This window comes from Podarcis muralis, chromosome 9 (assembly GCF_964188315.1).
Source record: "Podarcis muralis chromosome 9, rPodMur119.hap1.1, whole genome shotgun sequence".
NCBI classification, from domain to species: domain Eukaryota; kingdom Metazoa; phylum Chordata; class Lepidosauria; order Squamata; family Lacertidae; genus Podarcis; species Podarcis muralis.
This window is the reverse complement of record NC_135663.1, coordinates 50,670,300-50,690,808: the sequence shown is the minus strand read 5'-3', so window position 1 is coordinate 50,690,808 and position 20,509 is coordinate 50,670,300. Positions and strand designations below refer to the sequence as shown.

Sequence of the window (20,509 nt, the reverse complement as noted above, 5' to 3'; positions counted from 1 at the left end):
ACAGTGCAGACAGACCTTCCCTAAGAATTGCCACCCATGCAGGCACAATGCTAGGAGGGTCAGTGGAAATGGTTAGGGAGCAGGATCCAGTGGTCCAAAGTTGCATTTTAGACTTCAGGTGAAGTCTTTCCAAAATGCCATTTTTAGCAAGTGGGCATAAGGGCTTGAAGATGGGTACTCAGTGGTACTTAATACTATGTGACGTGTGTGTGTGTGTGTGTGTGTGTGTGTGTGTGTGTGTCTGAATCAGGAGGAGGTAATTCTTGGCACTGCTGAGAAAATAAAGCTGTTTTAGTCACTTGTGATGGTGCTAAAAAGCCATACGATATTTGAATATTGTGATTAATAGCATTAATAAAATGATTCCAATATGAGCACTTATAGATCCCATGCTGTGGGGTCGCTAATAAGGCATCCTCCAGAGGCTGGGGGTTATAAATGGCATCAGTCCAAACTAGTTGCAGCTGATGGGAGTTGTACGTCTGGAGGACATCACATTGGCTAACCCTTGCCATGTGGTTGCCAACAATCATATGAGAATGTTGACACCACAAACACATTTTGTGCATTTCTTTACAAGGATAGTCTTTTCCCTTGTTTGTCACTTCTGAATGCTGGAAATTGTGATTAAATAATCACCAGCATTCTCCCGTGTATATCCTCGTATTTGGACATTCATAAAAGGATCTAGGTTTTTCAACATCCTCACGTGGTTGTCAACAACTACATGTGTGGTGACATCTACCTGGGATATGAATGGAAGAAAATAAATAACACTGTCCAAAAGTCACTGTAACCTATACACAATGTTGAAATGTGGTTTAAAACTTTTCCCCTCCATGTTTTCATTTGACCAGAACAATCCATTTGAAGGAGATTCAAGAAATGCTACCTGTGCGAAGAAAGCAAGTATTTGAAACTCATAATGACGACGAGGTTCTGGAACATATCTGGCACTGTCAGGCCTTGTGAGTTTGGTGGTGTTTGGTTGCTTAATTTACTTTAGCCAGGCTTCATGATGGACAACAGTTGAAGAGTTGATATGATAGTTGTGATTTAAGAACAATCTTATTAGCAGCCTCTGTTGAAGTGAAAATCTGACCTACCCATTCATTTGGGCAGCATTCTAGTCATTCAACAAGAGCATATATGAAGGAAAATTAAATGATACCAATTCCTACTCACACCCACACCCTGCCTCTTACCAGAACATAGACATGTTTGAGAAATAAAAGTTGTACTCTTGTAAATCACTTCTTCTCTGCTACCAACATGCCACCCAAGTGCTTTCTGGACATTAGATGATACCTAATATAAGGTTTTCCAGTGCCCTTGAAGGGCCGGCTCATTAGGCAAGGTGAGACAATCCACTCTGGGGAAGGTGGATTTAAAAGTACCATTAATGGACAGCATATTATCAAATATTCAGTTCTACTATTGAAATTTTACCACCAAAAAGGGCACCATTTGGATTTTCTTCAATCATCATCGTCATCATCAAATAATTTATTTATATGCCATCCATCTGACTAGGTTGCCCCAGCCACTCTAAGCGGCTTCCAGCTAATTAAAACATCAAACAGGCAGCAGGGAGGTCAGGTCTGCATGGGTGCACCTGTGGGGTTGGCAGCAGTTCAGCTCTCCTGCTGGTGCATCCCTCTGGCCCTGAACTCAGTCCCATCCTGCCCCATCCCTGTCCAGGTAAGCTGTTGTGGCTTTGATGTCGGTAGGGGTTGTTGAGCCCCACCACATGCATCACTATCCCGACCAGCATCTCAGAGTACTGCAAGAGCTTCCTGCTCAGCTCTTGTCTTTCTTGAGAAACCTGTTCACCCACTTCCTTATTCATTCACCTGGGACATGTAGGGAAGGAAAAGGCACTGATAACCTAACAAAGGAGAGAGTTGTCAAACATGTTATCAAGTAACCATACCCTCCTTTGTGGATGGCAGGATGGATCTATCTGGATACTAAATCTAGATTGAAAGTAGCATGTTGTGGAAGAGCATGAATGATTCTAGACTGAGAAAAACTACATTTATTTGCTACAAATGGGTAACCCTAATTCACTTTCTGCCCCTTTCTAGAGGAATAAAAATAAGTCATCCTCCAAGCACCTCTTAGGAGTGCTGGGCCACTTACTTGTAGCTCTCAGATACGTTGATATAGGATTTTAGGCTGCATACTGAAATAAATATTCTCTTATGACAATACACACCACACCTTTAAAGCACATCCAAAGCACATTGCCCTGCCCATTCACACCTGAGAATCATATTAAATGCAGTTTACCCCTCCCAGAGCTACAATTCTCAGCTTCCTCAAGAAACTGCAGTTCCCAGGATTCTTTGTGGGCTTTAAATGTGTTTTAAAGGTATGGTGTGTGCACAGCATCAGCCAGTACACAGGGGTGACTGAACACAAATAGTGTTTTGTTTTTCCCCTCTCAAAACAGGGTTAAATGTCTAATAGGAAGAGAAATGTTTTTGTGCAAACTGAAGAATCGTCTTGCATCCTCGAACAGAAGGCTAGTTGTAATTTGTGGAGAGGCTGGATGCGGGAAAACTGCCGTCATAGCAAAAGCCGCTTCTTTGGCTCCTAGCTGGATATCTGGGTAAGGGCCTCTCGCAGCCTCACACATATTTGGAACATAGATAAAAGTTCTTGAATAAAGATAATAGAGATAAACCCAGTGTTACCCATATCCAGCTCCCAACTGCTGCTTACTAGCTACCATATTTGCTCCCTTTGATTTGTCTTAGCTGGTATCACAGAGTGCTGTGAGTTCTGTGAAATGTAAAATTATTCCATATTGATAACAATATATAAACTAAACTAATACCTTTATATTTGCATATTTTACTCTGAGCCCAACATTCACTGTACACAATGTTAAGTCCACCTTCAACTAGATCAGGGGTCTGCAACCTTTAAGACAAAAAGAGCCACTTGGACCCGTTTCCGAAGAAAAAAACAACTGGGAGCCGCAAAACCATTGCGACATTTAAAACAAATATATCTCCGGAGCTGTGATCTGACAGCGGGTGGGAAGGTGACGTCGGGATGGTGCGTGACTAATGCACGCACCGCCCCCATGCGACGTCACAGCCAGTACGGCGCCCACCACAGTGGGGAGTGTCGGGGCGCACAATGCGCCTCCTCCCCTCACTAGTATCCGCCCCGGAGCCGCGGCAAAGCTGTAAAAGAGCCACATGCGGCTCCGGAGCCGCGGGTTGCAGACCCCTGAACTAGATGATATAGTAATGGCACACATACATTGATTTAACAGCTAAACACATGTATTAAAAAGAAAACTATTTTATTTTATTTGCTTTTTTCCAATTTTCATTCAGGAACCTCAGAGTTGTAATTCGATTTATTGGTGTTACTGGTGAAAGCAGAAATATCCGACTGACTCTTTTCAGTCTTTGCTACCAGATAGCTTCTATCTACAAGGTCTCAGTTAATTTATCCAAGGTAATGAATTAAATTTTCCTTCTTTTTAAGGCTCAAAGAAAAAATTATACTGTTGCATTTTTACGGCAGCAGCACCTACATGCACACACTTTCCCCTCCACATGATTCAGCAAGAAATAAAAGTTAGGAATGGAAAATGACAAAATAGCTCAAGCATAATGCTGACAGTGCTGTTCAGATAATGAAAGGTCAGAACCCAAGAAACACTTTTCAGCAAATGACCAGTGCTATTACAGCTGACAGTGCTCATATCAGTTCAACATGGGGAACCAAAGCGGTTCCTGAGGCACATCTCCATCACTGCATCATCAAACACTGTAATGTGTTACATGTCTACAGCCAACTCATGTCAGAGAACATCTCCAAAGTTAAGACAGATTTCCCACAATTTCTATTGCCAACACCTTTTTAATATTCAGCAAGCCATTAGGAATCCCTTGGTATCCATTATTTTTGCTGAGCTGACATTTCGTTTCCGCTCTTTACTCAATCATAGTCTTTAATAATAATAATCATTCTTACCTAGGAATGAATAGATTGGTTTATTTCCACGCCATATCAGTTTCTTATGTGTTCATTCGTAAGTCTGTTTTGTCACATTTCCACATCAACCTGTGAATTTTATGAAAATTCAAATTGTTTCCACACATATGTTTTCAAAAATATACCCCAAAATACACATTTTTATACATAGCTTTTAGCTGAAAACAGTGTTGCAAAAATTTGAAGATGTGCTTGATTTGGATATAGCAGCAAAAATGAATAAGGACTATGAACTTTTGTGGAAACATATCACAGGGCTCTCTGGAACATGTAATTTTGAAGCACCTTTTCCTCTACGAAGAACTTCTGCAACATTTATTGAAGAAAAAGGTTTATCTGGAAAAGGTAACAACCTTCTGGGATATGTCAGCTAAAGGATAACAATGAATGCAAATTAAGTTGATTACCTGAAAAACGTTGAACGGAATTTTCAGGCATCTCTGTTCCTGTGACCCCAACACAGTATCTATAGCTACTTGGGACTGGCTAAAATGTTTGCTATCTTTCTCAAAAAGGATTTTGAAGGATTGGTGGAAGAGTTTCTCTCTTTACTGGAGTCTGCCACACAAGACAAACCACTTCTAATATGTCTGGATGGCATAGATGAATTATCAGAGGAACATGTCGCAGATTTTCCTTGGATACCTCCTGAATTACCAAAGAATGTGTATTTTATTGTTTCCACGTGCACCGAATCAAGTTTTTCATGCTTCAAAAAACTGGAGGTAAAGCAATACCTTATCCCGTTGTTTTTTGCATTCCATTCCACACTTTCTCAAACAGTGGGAAATTCCAGGGCAGTTTGGTAGGGTCAGTACTGGACACTTTCAGCACAATCCTATCCTTGAAAGAAAGTCCTGTTGAAATCAATGGGTCTAAGTCCCACATAGGTGTGTACAGGATTGCAACCTTAAGGGCCTTGATCCAGTCCACCATGAGCACAAATGCTCATGGATTCCCACATAGGGCTTAGAACATTGTGACCCACCCCATATCCTTAGGGAAAAGTGAGAGTCGTGCCCTAATCTTGCTTTCCTCAAGGAAGTGGAAGAGGTAAGTTAGCTGGGGATATGAAACTTATAACCAGACCTCCCATTCCATGTAATGATAGACTAGCATATTGAATGCTCATGGGCTTAGGCCTCAGAGTGGTTCCTGACTCTGTTATGCACTATGCAGACCTTTCTAAATGTGAGTGTTGCTGTACCCACAGTGACCCATTGGATCAAGCCCATGGTGCTTTTGTGGTATCTGTTTATTTAAAGCTTGAGTAATTTATTTACTGAATTTATATTCTACCTTTCCTCTCAAAGGAGCCCAGGGCAAATAGGAAGGTATAAGTAAGAGAGTGCTAGACAACACTCACCCCAAAGCAACAGCAGACCCTGAAGAGACTTTAGCTTGTAAAAGCTTACTTTCTTTGCCCATATACAAACTGTTCTGTTTAACTTTCTTGGTGTGTATACACTTTTTCCTCTATGGGTTTTTCCACACTGGAGCAAAATGTGGATTCGCACTAGCCTGTCTCTACATTAACAGAGGGGCATCTATATGGCACTTCCCCTATCCCAGTGTCGTCCTGTACCTTTCCCCCTTTAAATGCGGGGTTTTTTCTCCATCCTTGGAAAGTCCAAAAAAGACCAGGATCAAAAATCCCTGCATTTAAGGCAGCCATTTCATTCTACGTCTATGCCATAATTCCAAGGTCAGTTATGTCTGTGTTTTGTACCGGAGCCCTTTCCTGATATCAGATGTGAGTCAAGAAAGGTAAGACACAGGAGAGTGTCAGATTTTGCTCCAGTCCCTCTCGGATCTGTCTAGTCTAAAAGAGAACATGCCACCTATCTTTTATAGTCAAACTGCCACACAGGTATTTAGTATTAACCCTGAGTCTTGATTCAAAACTTGAAGATCCAACCTGTGGAATCCTGGCAGAGATTTATAGGTATAGTTGTCTGCCCCACAGATCTGGTTATTGGATGAAGAAGTGCAGAAATCAAGTGATATTAAATCCTTTTTCGGTTCTTATATTTTACACTAAATAGGCTGTCTTGTATTAGGCTGGCAAAATGACACCAACTCAATCAGGCCTGGAGACAATGTGATCGGGGCAGACTTTGGTCTTTCAGATTTCAGCGGCACCCTGTGCGAGGCCAAAATTTGGTCCTCCCCCATCTTTTGCCTACCGTTTTGCACATTCACTACATCATAGCTTCAATGCTGCAAGTGCTCTAAATCTGCCTCTGATATGATAATTGAGATATGCTTCTTTTCCTCAGAAAATAACAGCGAAAGAGAATATTTTACAAATACCTCCTTTGACATTTGGAGAAATCAGTGAGATGATCAGCTCCTGGTTAGAAAAGGATTGCCGAAGACTTTCCCAGCAACAGCATGATCGCCTAATGGAAGCATGCACAGCCTGCCCAGTACCACTCTTTGTATACTGTGCCTATAAGGAGTCCTGTTTATGGACATCTTTCACCCCAGAGGCAGAGGTGTGTCTTCCTCAAAATATACCTGATCTGTATTCATGGACACTGAACAGAATGGAAAAATCCCACGGAGAACAAGTTGTAAAAAAGATGGCAGCTTATACCACACTTTCAAGAAATGGCATTACTCAGGAAGAGCTGCTCCACCTTATGTCAACGGATGAGGTGGTTATTAAGGAAGTAGCTAAATTCCAAAAAGTCTCAATTTCAGCATTCCCGCTAGTGCTGTGGTTGAAACTTTTGGATGATTTTGGAGACCACCTGAAAGAGCAAAGGACTGACCACACTTATGTTTTTAATTGGGCTCATACATCTCTGAGACATGTCTGCATGGACAGATATATCAGAACACAGGATTCCCAGGCATCGCTGCATGCCACCTTTGCAGATTATTACCTGAGTAGAATTCCACATAAACTCATTGAAATGTCTGCATTTCAACCTTTGGCCTGGACTTTAGAAAAAGAGTCCAAGATCAGCTACACCTTTAACATTCGTAAGCTCCTTGGGGCTCCGTATCACCTCATCAAATCTAAGAATATTACTGCCTTAATCAAAGAATGTCTCTTTAATTATGAGTTTCTCTTATACAAAGCCTGGGCTTCATCAGTTATCAGCATTGAAGCGGATCTAAGAGCAGCTATCGATGCAGACAGGTAGGCTTACAGCAGTAGAACACAACTGTGAATGTCTAGGGCTTGTTTTACTTAATCACAAACACTCATACTTACAGCCTGTCATCAACTAAGCTGGTATGATAGTAGGGCCTGCCCAAGAGATTTGGCTGCCTCAGGTGAAAGAAAAAATGGTGCACTCCATTTTTCTATGTGGTGGCCATTGACTCTTAGGCCTCATCTGCACTATACATTTAGAGCAGTTTGATACCATTTTTAACAGTGGACCCAGCTATACAGCTGCAAATAAAATGCTTTAAATGTGTTGTAATGTGCAATATACAAATGTGACACTAGATGGCAACAGTGAGCTATGCAAAATTCAATGTATTTTTCAAAACCTTTTAAAAAAGGGATTATCACACGGTTTTTTTAATATGTGTGTAGATTCCACCAGTCACATCTTATCCCAAATAATTCTGGTAACTACAAAAAATTCTGAGAGCTACAGTTTGTTAAGAGTGCTGAGAGTTGTTAAGAGACTCTTCTTCCCCTCACACAACTATAATTTTCAGGATGGTTTACAGCCAATCCCTCTTCCCATTGAACTCTGGGAACTGTAACTTTGACAGGAAAATAGGGGCCTCCTAACAACTCTCAGCACTTTAAAAACTGGTTCTCAGTATTCTTTGAGTGAAGTCAGGACTGCTTAAAAGTGATATGATCCTGCTTTCAATGTGTTGTACAGATAGGGCCTTTCTTTAACACAGGTAAATTGATCTTCATCCCACCTAAGGGCAGCAGGCTAGCTGAAGGGTGGGCACATATTTCTCTATCTTCCAAACCACTTCCATTGTTTATAGCACTGTTCAGCAATCCATTTTGTTTAACAATCAAAGCTACATTCAAATAAAGATTCTAGTTACATGCTAATCAAGTTATTATGAGTTTAGTTTCCATCCTGCCCCTCAGCTGGCCTTTCATTTCTTAACAATAAATAGTTGAGTCCCACAATGTTTCTCTGTGAAAACCACTTCTCTGTAAAAACCCCTCTAGTGTTTTATTGATATTAGAGCAAGGAAACTCTAACGTGATATGATTCCTGCCCCCTTGCCTCCTCCACAGGACTATACGTGACTTAACTTTATTAAGTGAAGCGCTCAAGTTATCCAAGAAAGTTTTACTACAAGACCCATGTCAGATGGCTTCACAGCTTGTAGGCCGCCTTCATCGTATAGTTGCAGCAGATAAACCAGTGGCCCCAGGTACTGAAAATTATGAGATTTAGATTTTTCAGCAAGTATTTTGCATTTTCTATATTTTTGATATTTTGTTTTGAGCTCCAACCATTATTTGTCACTACTGGGACTTAAGCATCCAAGACAGAACCCAGGGCCAGCCCAGCCATTTGGCAGAGTGAGGCCACTGCCTCAGGCAGTGGAAACCCCTAAAGTGGTGCCTCTGCAAATGTCCCACCCTCTCTGCCACTGGAGCCAAATTTGCACTAGCATCTTTCGGGGCACATGAGATCTCACCCAAAATCATCGCTGATTCCATGCGCCACTTCTCCACAGGACAGGGTGGCACTTCCTGTTTTGCCCTCAGCCGGCGAAACAGGACGTGATGGCCCTGGCAGACCCAAACTATACTTACATGTTTCCCAGAGGATTAGTCTTGACAGGAGGCAGAAAGGTATACTGGAGGCAAATGTAAGAATGTAATTGAGGGCTGTAGGCCTTTTTCAGTCTAAGGACTGCATTCCCTTCTGAGGAATGGGGCCAGTGATGGGGCCAGAGGCAAAAGTGGGCAGAACAACAAATGAAAATTTTACCTTTGTAGTCTAATTTCCACATACACACACACACTCCTCTCTGTACTCCATCCAGGGAGGACTAACTCATTTTCAGAGTTCAAGGACACATTCCAATAAGGCAAAAAACATTAGAGGTGTGAAACACACACAGTGAGGATTGCGGCCTGAGGAGACTTCTGAGGGTCAGAGAGAAAGAGACCTGGATGGCCCCCTATTCAGTCCCTTGGCCTGAGGTTCTCCACCCGTAGGGATGGAAACATGCATTTTAAAGCATTTGAAATAATGCAGAATTCAGGGTAAAAAAAGAGGGTAAAAAAAAAAATCCCATGTCATATTTATTACAGTTTTAAAACCAGCTCATTGAATGACTAACATATATTATTTTGTGTTGGTTCAGGTGATCCCAAAAAATATCCCTATCTGCCAGCTCTTTTGTCCCAGTGTCAGAAATCTTCTATTCCTGTTCTTCTACCTTCAACAGCTTGCCTTATAGAACCTGGTAGACTTCTCTGCGACCTTCTGAGAGGTAAAGGAGAATAATATTAATCTTTTAGAAACCTTTTAATGGCGAATCAGTGCTGAAGTTCTAAGCCCTCTAAGCCCTTTGCAAGATTTTGCTAAAGACCGGAAGTTACGAAGTTTCTAGCAACTTTTGCTTGATGTCTATTCCCTATGTATATCATTTTAGCATTGCATCTATAATTCTTACCATTCAGTCCCTTCCGCACCACTAGAAAAGCAATCAGACCTTTCTTTATGGTTTGGATAGAGAGAGATAATAATCACATTGTTTCTTATAACTTGTGTTTTGGCCGCTCTGCCTGTTTGCTGACATTTTGCTGCCTGAGGCAAAATACAAGATGGTGCCTGTTATGTAGTGTAGTTTCACCCTGGGCCAACAGGGGGATACTGTATATAGTTTTCACTCAGGTCTGTAGATAGTTTTCACTCAGGTCCGCGGCAGTTATTTTAGGCGGGAACTCTGGGCTGTTGTGGTTACAATGTGACAGCCGGCTGCCTATAAATACAGGCCGGCTGAGCTGTTCACTGTCAGTTCTATTCCAGCTTACCATAATAAAGAGCTACTTGAAGAGATCGCTGTGCCGGCTGCTATGTCAACCCACGATTTAACACTGGCGACGAGGATGGGATTGATGGACATCAGAGCACAGCCAGATGCGGCCAGCCTCTGAACTGAGCTGAATCACTGAGCTGAATCACAGAGCGAAATCACTGAGCGAAATCACTGGGCAGAACCAGTTCAGAGCTGACTGTTCTGGCTAGAGCACTGTGTTCCATCCATCGCCCTTCACGCCGGCATCGGAATCATGGCTTCACTTGTGCCTCTACCGCCGTTTGCGCCAGCCTCTGAATCATGGGACTCCTACCTCGCTCGGTTCGACTGCTACCTCCAAGCCAACGAACTGACAGCAGTATCACAGGATCGGAAGCGGGGCCTATTCCTCAGCCTCTGTGGGCCTGAGGTGTTTGAGACGGCCCGAGCGTTGGTTGCGCCTGAAGCAGTCCAGGCATCACCATGGGACACGATCCAAGAGAAGCTCCGCAACCACTACGCACCAAAGCCGTCCAAGATTGCTGCCCGCCATGCGTTCTACCACAGGAACCAGGCAGAGGGGGAGTCAATCAACAACTACACCACCGCCCTGCGACAGGCTGCAATGCACTGTGAGTTCCGAGACTTAGACGATGCCCTGATGGATCGAATCGTCTGCGGGGTCCGGGACATCCATCTGCAACGGCGTCTCCTAGCCAAGCCAGACCTCACGCTACAGAAAGCCATTGAGGAGGCTGTGGCCTCAGAAGCTGCTGAACGCTCCGCTCAGGAGATCCGCAAGTCCAGCAGCCTGCGTCTTGCTAGGGAGCCCGTTCCGGTGCATCATGAAGAGGCCAGCAGTGAGGAGGCATCCTCCAGTGAAGACGATGATGTGCACCAGACAAAGCGGGAGCGCAGGAAGTTCCAACAGAAGTCCAAGGGCCAACCGGAATGTGCTGGCTGCGGAGGCAACCATTCCCGTGCCAAGTGTCGATTCAGAGACGCCATCTGTAGGAGGTGTTCCAGAAGGGGCCACATCGCTAAGGTCTGCCGATCGGCTCCGTCTGACACCCCCCCTTCATCGACTCGCAAGTCCAAGTCTTCACTCCAGTCTGCCAAGGAAAGTTGTTTCGCTCTCACCAACTGCCGCTGCCCGTCTGGAACCACGATTGGCCAAACCGACTCGCCTACGAGACGCAAGCTGAACGTCACGGTGCTCATTGAAGGAGCTCCATGTGACATGGAGATCGACACCGGGTCTGCCCTGTCCATCGTGTCATGGAGCACCATCAAAAGACTGGTACCCAGAGTGTCCAAAAGGCAACTCGACTCTCACCGCGTACACCTGAGAGACTACCAGGGAAACGACGTTCCCGTGGTAGGCGTTGGCCGGTTCCGGATCGCCTTCAAGGATTTTTCGGGCCTGCTCCGGTTGGTGGTGGTCGAAGGTCAGCGGCCAAGCCTCCTAGGGCTAGACTGGTTTGATGCCCTCGGCCTGGAAGTCACCGGCATCAACTGCATCTCTAACGCAGAGACTGAGGGTCTGGTCAAAGACTTTGCCGAGGTTTTTGACGGCACCTTGGGCCAATATACAGGTACGCCCATCTCCTTTAGCCTGGATCCACAAGTCGCCCCCATCAAGCTAAAGCCACGCCGGGTTCCCTTTGCTCTCAAGGCTAAGGTGGACGAACAACTGGACAAACTGATCGCCCAAGGAGTTTTGGAGCCGGTTGACCACGCAAAGTGGGAAACCCCCATCGTCACGCCTGTCAAGCCAGATGGGTCGGTGAGAATCTGCGCTGACTACAAGTGCACGATCAACAAGGCACTTCAGCAGCACGCTTATCCGGTTCCTGTTGTCCAACACCTGCTGCATTCCCTGGGTGAGGGTAAGGTCTTCGCTAAGCTGGACCTTGCCCAAGCCTATCAACAACTGCCAGTCGATGATGCCACTGCTGAAGCCCAGACGATCGTCACCCACCGGGGGGCATTCCGTTGCCGCCGGTTGCAGTTCGGGGTGAGTGTGGCTCCTGGCATCTTCCAAGGCCTTATGGAGCGTCTCCTGCAAGGGCTTCCGGGCGTGGTACCATATTTTGATGACGTCTTGGTGTCTGCAGACTCACACCAGCAGCTGTTCGAGCGCCTCCGTGCCGTGCTGACCAGGTTCCAGGAGGCCGGGCTCAAGGTAAAAAGGGAGAAGTGCCAGATCGCCGTTCCACAGGTAGAGTTCCTGGGCTATCTTATCGATGCCTCCGGTCTTCATCCAACCACATCCAAGATCCGCGCTATCCAGCAGGCCCCCACTCCAAAGAACAAAACGGAGTTGCAGGCGTTCCTGGGGCTGCTGAACTTTTATAACATGTTCCTGCCCCACAAAGCCACAGTGGCTGAGCCTCTTCACCGACTCCTTAGCACTAAGACGCCTTGGGCCTGGGGTCATCGGGAGACGGCGGCCTTCAACGCGGTCAAGGCTCTCCTTTCTTCGGACAGTGTGCTGGTACAGTACAGTGAATCCAGGCCGCTGGTCCTTGCCTGCGACGCCTCACCTTTTGGCATCGGGGCTGTCCTTAGTCACCGTTTTCCAGATGGAAGAGAAGCACCGCTCGCCTACTTTTCCAGGACACTATCTCCGACGGAACGGAATTACAGCCAGCTCGACAAGGAGGCATTGGCACTTGTGGCTGGAGTGAAGAGGTTTCATGAATACCTCTATGGCAGGACTTTTGACCTCATCACTGACCACAAGCCACTCCTGGGCCTCCTCGCCGGTGATCGTCCAACTCCACCGGTCCTCTCACCACGCATGCTGCGATGGACTGTTTTCCTGGCTGCCTACCACTACCGGCTCATCCACCGCCCGGGGAAATCGATGGGCCATGCCGACGCCCTCAGCCGTTGCCCTCTTCCAGCATTTGTGGAAGACCCGGCTCCAGCTTCATCGCTCCTTCTGATTGAGGATCTTCCGGCAGCGCCTGTGTCGGCTGCCACTGTGGCCTCCGCATCTGCCCAGGATCGCACCATCAGCCGGGTGCTCAACTGGGTGTGGAGGGGGTGGCCACAAGGGCCCTTTGCATCGGAGTTCCAGCCCTTCGCAACCAGACAACAGGAACTCTCAGCTCATCGCGGCTGTCTGCTGTGGGGAGACCGCGTCGTGATTCCCCAGGGACTCCGTCAGCGCGTCCTGGAGGCTCTGCACGTTGGCCACCCGGGAATTGTCAAAATGAAGGCGTTGGCTCGGTGTTACGTCTGGTGGCCTAATATGGACGATGCCATCACTGCCTGGGTGTCCGCCTGTCAAGCGTGCCAGGAGTCGAGGCCTGCACCACCGGCAGCTAAGGGATACACGTGGGAGACGCCAAAGACACCCTGGTCGAGGGTGCACATCGATCTGGCTGGCCCCTTTCACGGCCGGACCTTTATGGTAGTGGTGGACGCCTATTCCAAATGGCTGGAGGTCGCCCTGATGCCCTCCACCACTACCGAAGCTGTCATCCGGGTGCTGCGAGGCCTGTTTGCAACGCATGGGTGTCCTGATGTCCTTGTCTCTGACAACGGACCGCAGTTCACATCAGGCACGTTTGAGCGGTATCTTTTGGGACTGGGCATCCGCCATGCCCTAACGGCACCCTTTCATCCATCCAGCAACGGGCAAGCGGAAAGAATGGTGCGCTCGACAAAAGAGGCACTGGCGCGCCTGGACCGGGGAGACTGGCATGAGCGGGTCGCCGAATACTTGTTCGCGCAACACATCACCCCTCATGCGGCCACAGGGAGGAGTCCTGCGGAACTGCTTATGGGCCGCCGCCTCAGGTCACCGCTCGACCGGCTACACCCAGACTTTGCCGTGGCTGAACCCCCAGGCTGTGCCAACGCACCACGGTCATTTGTCCCAGGAAACCAGGTCTTTGCCCGGAACTATGTGGGGGACATCCCTTGGGTGCCAGCCACAGTAGTGGGAGTCACTGGACCTCGCTCGTACCAGGTGGCACTCGAAGACGGGCGCTTGTGGCGACGGCACATAGACCAACTTAGGTGCAGGGTTGGGGACTTGGACACTACCGAGGTGCCCCCAACTGCGCTTGCGGCTCCAGAAGAGACACGTACAGATGGCGAGGCTCCACCTACACCTCCCTCGCAAACTGCCAGCGTGGAGCCGAACCAAGCCGTCTCAGAACAGACTCAGACCACTCCACTTGCGGAGGCTCCACTCACAGCAGCGGATCCAGGGGAGTTGGTTCCAACGCCACCTAGGGTCGCACCACAGCCTCAGCGAGAACTGTGTGGCCCTCCGGACTTGGCTACCAGTCCCCGGCGGTCTGGCAGAGTTTCCAAGCGCCCAACTCATTTAAAGGACTATGTTGTTGGACAGGTATCACTGTTGGTCTAAGTATGGGAAATGTAACCGATATGCTTTTGTGCCTAATTGAACCATTACGCGTAGTGCTGTATATAAGGAAACCATTACGATTGTAACTAACGCCTTATCTCGGTGGGGAGGGGTGTTATGTAGTGTAGTTTCACCCTGGGCCAACAGGGGGATACTGTATATAGTTTTCACTCAGGTCTGTAGATAGTTTTCACTCAGGTCCGCGGCAGTTATTTTAGGCGGGAACTCTGGGCTGTTGTGGTTACAATGTGACAGCCGGCTGCCTATAAATACAGGCCGGCTGAGCTGTTCACTGTCAGTTCTATTCCAGCTTACCATAATAAAGAGCTACTTGAAGAGATCGCTGTGCCGGCTGCTATGTCAACCCACGATTTAACAGTGCCCATCCTCATTTAGGAAGTGACTAGCAGCTGAATCTCATGTCAGTGCTGGCAATGGGACAACATTGTCCACCACCCCTGAGGACAGCATGCAGGCACAGAGGACACAGGGCGTGCGCACTCGCACACACACACACACACACTCCAAAACCTTCCCGCTGCTCCCTGCCTTGCAGCATCTGTTGCCTGAGCCTCACTTTTCCTGATGAGCAGACTGCCCCTGGTCATTGGCACTTAGTCTTCTTAAAAATATTTTTGTTAACATGGCAAGCTTTGTGACTGGGCCAGAAGCAATACAGCTATATCTACATTTGTGCAGAGAGGGAGGGGAAGTTCCAGTATGTGCAGCCCAAAGTCCTTGTGCTGACATAACAAATGTGTTGAATCCCACCTACAATCTCTACTGAGACACTTAAGCATTTCTGAAAACGGATCAAACTCCTAATACACACTTGGGGGGTGCTGTAAACATTGCTGTTATTTTTAAATAGGCACTCCAGTTGCTGTCAATTGCAGGTGTTATTTTATTCTATGTTGCTGCAATACAATGCTAAGTAATATCATGTTTCATGATATTGTACTCAGGTGGCATGAGACATATTCTGGGCTAAGTGATTATGGGCTTGATAATGGGTAGGGTGGTCATGTGTCCTATTCTACAGAGGGCAGTCCTCTGTTTGAAGGATGTCTTCTATTTGAAGGTCTGTCCAGTCCAAGTCAGATTTAAAAATAAAGATCTAAAAGAAGGGAAAACAGAGCCCTTGAAATTGCTCGTCCACAGTTAGGACCTGGACTGTAGGCTGAGCAAGCAAGCATGATGATCAACCTAGGCGCTGTCTTCCCCAGCCCCCGCCATCATGGTGATATGTACTTACATTTAAATTATGATGGTAATTATCCCTAAATATAGTTTATGTTCTCTTTTTAATTATTATGTTGTTTTAATTGGTTTCTTTATTGTATTAAGTGGATGTTTATTTTAATGGTTTGATAGAATTGTTTTAGTGTGTATTTTAATTATCATAGAATCATAGAATTGTAGAGTTGGAAGGGACCTCAAGGGTCATCTAGCCCAACCCCCTGAAATGCAGGAATCTCAACTAAAGCATCCATGACAGCTGACCATCCAGCCTCTGCCTTAAAAAACTTCTTATAATCAGTTTTCTAAACCACTAAGAAACCATTTTGACAAGTAAGTGGTATAAATTAATAAATGATGATGAACAGCTACCCATTTATCTGAGTTTCGGAGGAAGGTAAACAGTTTTAATTGATTTTACTGAAGCTGCTTTCCCCTAGAGTGAATTCTAACATTTTACTCCCATGGATCCATAGGTCACTTGGACAGAATTGTAGCAATTGGAGAAACCCAGGAAGAACTCACTGTTGCAACAGTCTCCAGTGATGGCACTCTGAAATTCTGGGATTTGAGGGTCGGCAAAGCTGTCTTCACTCTGCATGGAGTTGGGAATAATATCAGTGCAATTGCAGTGTGTCTGGAGAACAGACTGGTGGCTGTGTCTGACAAAAGCACCATTAAAATCTGGGATCTTTCCCTGGAAAAAGTGGTATATGCAACTGGCGAGTTTGTTGGTACTCCAATACTAACATCTGCAATGAATGGGCACCTCTTACTGGTGTTTTTTAATGGCAGCCACATGGTTAAGGTGAGGTGTTGTTTTTTTAAAAATCACATCTATGACAGTGGGTAGAATTATGTTCTGTGCACTAACGTGGTTGGTTGTGTTTTGCTAGATTTTTGTGCTGTTATTTCATTGGTATTGTATTGAATTTAAGTCTTTAAGTTGTTTGGAACTGTTAGTCACCCCGTCGATCTTGGATATGGGGAAACTATAAATGTAACCGATAATAAAGCAAACAAGACTTAAGGATTACTAACCTTTGAATCAGGTCTTATATAGATCAGCAGACATTACCAGATATTTTGATACTGATGCTGGGATCAGAAGAAAGAGATACAGGATTCAAGCCTTTAACTGTATTCCAAGTGGCCTTACATAACCACTTTTTACAGTTACTTTTCTTGGTGATTTTACAATTTGGGCTCAGTACTGAGAGCAGGAAAGGCACGCAGCATAGCTTTACATAGATACAAAGTGGTCAGCAGCCGTCTCAAACCAATTCATTTCCATACTATATTATATTTCAGGTTTTTGATCTTGCTCATTCCTGTCAGTTGCTCCATGAGGTATACCTTTCTACAGAGGAAGAGCCTACCTGCAAGACCAATTCCATTTTGGTATCCAAAAATTCAGTAAAAGATTATGTTCTCTGTGCCTTTAGGTTAGTAGAATGTAATTTATTGTATTAAAATAAATAGTAAACCCCTCTCTATAGAAAGACCCTATGCATTTGAGAAATCTTTCATAAAGAAAAGCTTTGTAGATCAACTACAAAACTGTTTAGTCACTACTTTGATGTATTCTATATGGGTGGAACTAAACATCGCACAAATACGATAATTCAGGCAACAAAGGCATTTCTGTTTGCTAAATGGAACAACCTCCCCTCTCCTTCTTCACACACTGTTCAGCAGATTCTCCAAACTCTCCAGAGTGGATTTGGGAAAGGCATGGGGGGAATTTAGGGGAAGAAAGCAGAGTGAAAGCTCAATTGCGCTATCCAAAGTCCTTGCACTGGCTTCTGCTAGTCCCCCAGCTTCGTGGAATCCAGCCCTATGTTCTCCAACACAATAGTATTCTCGCTATTTCTCCCCATCAGTACCACAATGCCTTCACGCAATCTTTCCACCTGGTACCCCTCACATCTAGTTTTGGACTACAACTCCTATAATTCCTGACCGTTGGACATGCTGACTGGGTTTGTGGCCTAAACATCTGGGGAAGGCTGCCTTAATGTTTCAGTCTCAAACTACATGTCTCCCTCCACATTCCTAATTACTTAACAGGGGAATGTAGTTTTTAAATGGTCTGAAACAGACAGGGGCTAAAGAGAAATTAATATAAGTCCCCAGAAGTTGGGGCAAGATCATTCACAAGCTGGTGCATCTTCCTGTGCAACTAAGCTATACAATTTCTCACAGGCATCTGGTTGGCCACAGTGAAAACAGGATGTTGGACTAGGTAGGCCATTGGCCTGATCCAACAAGCTCTTTTAAAGTTCTTATGCTTTGCCATAGATATGTGGCTATTACAAGGAAGATCTCTGTTGTAGGGAAATATTTTCCTGTGAATACATTAGTAGAGAAACTGGGTTGTAGCTGACAAAGTCATCCCTTTTGTGCAAAGTCATCCCTTTTGTGGTGGAACTGCCCCCCCTCTCCCCATTTGATGTGCCTCCCAAATCCAGAGGGTTGCAGAACAGGGTTTTTTTTTGGGGGGGGTGACAAATGGTGCAGGGGAGGGGAAGTTGCATTGCACAAGGGGGAGATCTTGCGTGAATGGAACATCCATTGGATACAACCCACTGGTTTTAGGCCCAATCAGACTTGAGAAAGATAAACAGGTATGTCTTTAGAAAATTAATGTTTCCTGGCTTCAATAATTTCTGAAAAGGAGAACAGCAGCATGCCTCAGAAACTAGGGTTTTATTTGTATCTTTTCTTCTTGGTGGATTTGGATGTAAATCAACATTGCCACTTTTAGAGATTCACATGGTCATTATTGTAAACAAATTGTGACTTTGAGGATGATCATTGCCTATGTGGTCTTGATTCTGTAACATTGTGGCTTCTGTAAATCTCTCTCCTCTCTTTTGCAGGAGTGGAAGTGAAGCCATGGTCTTTAGTGGCAAAAAGGGGAAAGTAGTTGCTAAGCTGAAAAGCCAAGAACCAGTGGCAGCTGCTGAGGATGTTGCTGTAACTAAGGAATACTTCCTAGTGATCTTCAGGTAATACTTGGAAAGAACAACTTTTTCTACCCTCTTTCAACTGACTATCAGTTGACCATTCCGGTAATATGGTATAAAATCACTCACACCCGCACATCAAAATTTTATATGTCTACACAGGTAAGCCCTGTTGAATTAAATGGGATTTGCTCCCAAATTAGTATAGGATTTCAGCCTCAGGATGAAGAAAGTAGGGGCAATTGACCAAAAAAAGTGATAGGGTGAGGGTAGCCTCACCCTGTCTAATTTCCTTTGTGAACCTATCATGCCTCTCCTTTTAAAATATTTAACTTTGATTATATGATCAGAAGGTTGGTGGTTCGAATCCCCACGACGGGGTAAGCTCCCATTGCTTGGTCCCTGTTCCTGCCAATCTAGCAGTTCGAAAGCACATCAAAGTGCAAGTAGATACGTACTGCTCCAGCGGGAAGGTAAACAGTGTTTCCGTGTGCTGCTCTGGTTCACCAGAAGCAGCTTAGTCATGCTGGCCACATGACCCGGAAGCTGTACGCCGGCTCCCTTGGTCAATAAAGCGAGATGAGCGCCGGAACCCCAGAGTTGGCCACAACTGGACCTAATGGTCAGGAGTCCCCTTTACCACCCCTTATACCTGAAATGAATGTGAATATCATAGAGTTCTTTCTTAACTTAATCTTGCAAAGCCTTGAATTTATTTATAACTTTAGGAGGCTTATTAGGACAAAACTTGAAAACCTCTGTTTGAAACCTGCCACATTGCAGCCTCGTTGCAAAATTCACTTTTTTTATTAGTACTACCACTACTAATTCTCACTTCTAATTTATAACATTGAAGATATAGTTTATTGACCCTTTGGAGTAGGTAACTGTTGGTTCTATTTTACATGAAGTGAGAGAAGTAAGTACCATAATTTGCTTAATGCCATCCTGGATTCTCTGTTTATCATAGATACATTAACATACTTTTCACATCACTACTGTCCTTGAACATAAGTTTTCCGTCACTCTTCATTCATTACTGCTTTTTAGACAGCCAGAAATCACAATACTTATGTCACACAACCCACCCATATTAGCTTTTTCATTACAGGTGTCCCTTCATGAAACAGCGTGAGATTGTGCATATAGAGCTCTACAACGTCCACACTTTTGCCTATGCTCACAATCTGAAGGGATGCTGCAATGATTATATTCACATTTTTGCTGTGAATCATTTGGGCTCTCACCTGCTGGCGTTCAGCCCCATCCCAAACACCAATACCACTGAAATAGTGTCGTGGAACCTGGAATCTGAAGACCACAAGCACTTGGTGAAGTTTCCTTCAGTCCCAGCTGGTGGTGAGTAACTTTTATAGGAAGTTCAAAACCTGTGCTGGTCCCGGGGGTAAGGTACCTTGGGTGTAGCAGAGTCCACACGAAGAGGGGCGAGGTCCGAGGCAGAGAGCCGGGCGGGGAACAGGAACGCTGGAACAAGAGGCTGTGCAGGGAACAGGAACACCGGATGGTCGGGAACAGGAGGCCGAGCAGGGAACAGGAGTACCGGATAGTCAGGAACAGGAAGCCGAGCAGGGAACAGGAGTACCGGATAGTCAGGAACAGGAGGCCGAGCAGGGATCAGGAACACAGGAAGGTCCGAAGCCAACAACAACGTTGCTCCCGCAACCTGGGGCCGGGCTGACTGGGCTTTTATCCTTTTCTAAGGCCAGGGGCGGTCCCGGCCCCCAGGAGCCCCGCCTCCTCTGGCCTTAAGGCGAGCGCTCCTCCTGGGGGCAACCAGTTCCCTTCGCCTCTCTGCTCTAAGCCTCTGCAGATCAGGAGAGGCCGAAGGGTTACTGGGCCCTGGAGGAGGCTCACCTGTGGCCACTGAGTCGTCAAGCCTCTCTGGGGCCAGAAGGGC

The 20,509-nt window shown here is 45.8% G+C and overlaps 1 protein-coding gene across 1 annotated transcript in view; it reads left to right on the top strand.

Moving 5' to 3' along the window:
- Positions 1-20,509, top strand: part of LOC114604050 (uncharacterized) — a 50,145-nt gene that overhangs the window by 13,135 nt on the left and 16,501 nt on the right. Inside the window, exons 12-22 of the mRNA XM_077934219.1 lie at positions 858-968; positions 2,456-2,614; positions 3,354-3,477; positions 4,536-4,745; positions 6,300-7,171; positions 8,255-8,394; positions 9,340-9,468; positions 16,099-16,430; positions 16,934-17,067; positions 18,505-18,633; positions 19,703-19,950. Coding sequence (XP_077790345.1) covers positions 858-968; positions 2,456-2,614; positions 3,354-3,477; positions 4,536-4,745; positions 6,300-7,171; positions 8,255-8,394; positions 9,340-9,468; positions 16,099-16,430; positions 16,934-17,067; positions 18,505-18,633; positions 19,703-19,950 — 2,588 coding nt within the window. The remainder of the gene's footprint in view (positions 1-857; positions 969-2,455; positions 2,615-3,353; positions 3,478-4,535; positions 4,746-6,299; positions 7,172-8,254; positions 8,395-9,339; positions 9,469-16,098; positions 16,431-16,933; positions 17,068-18,504; positions 18,634-19,702; positions 19,951-20,509) is intronic.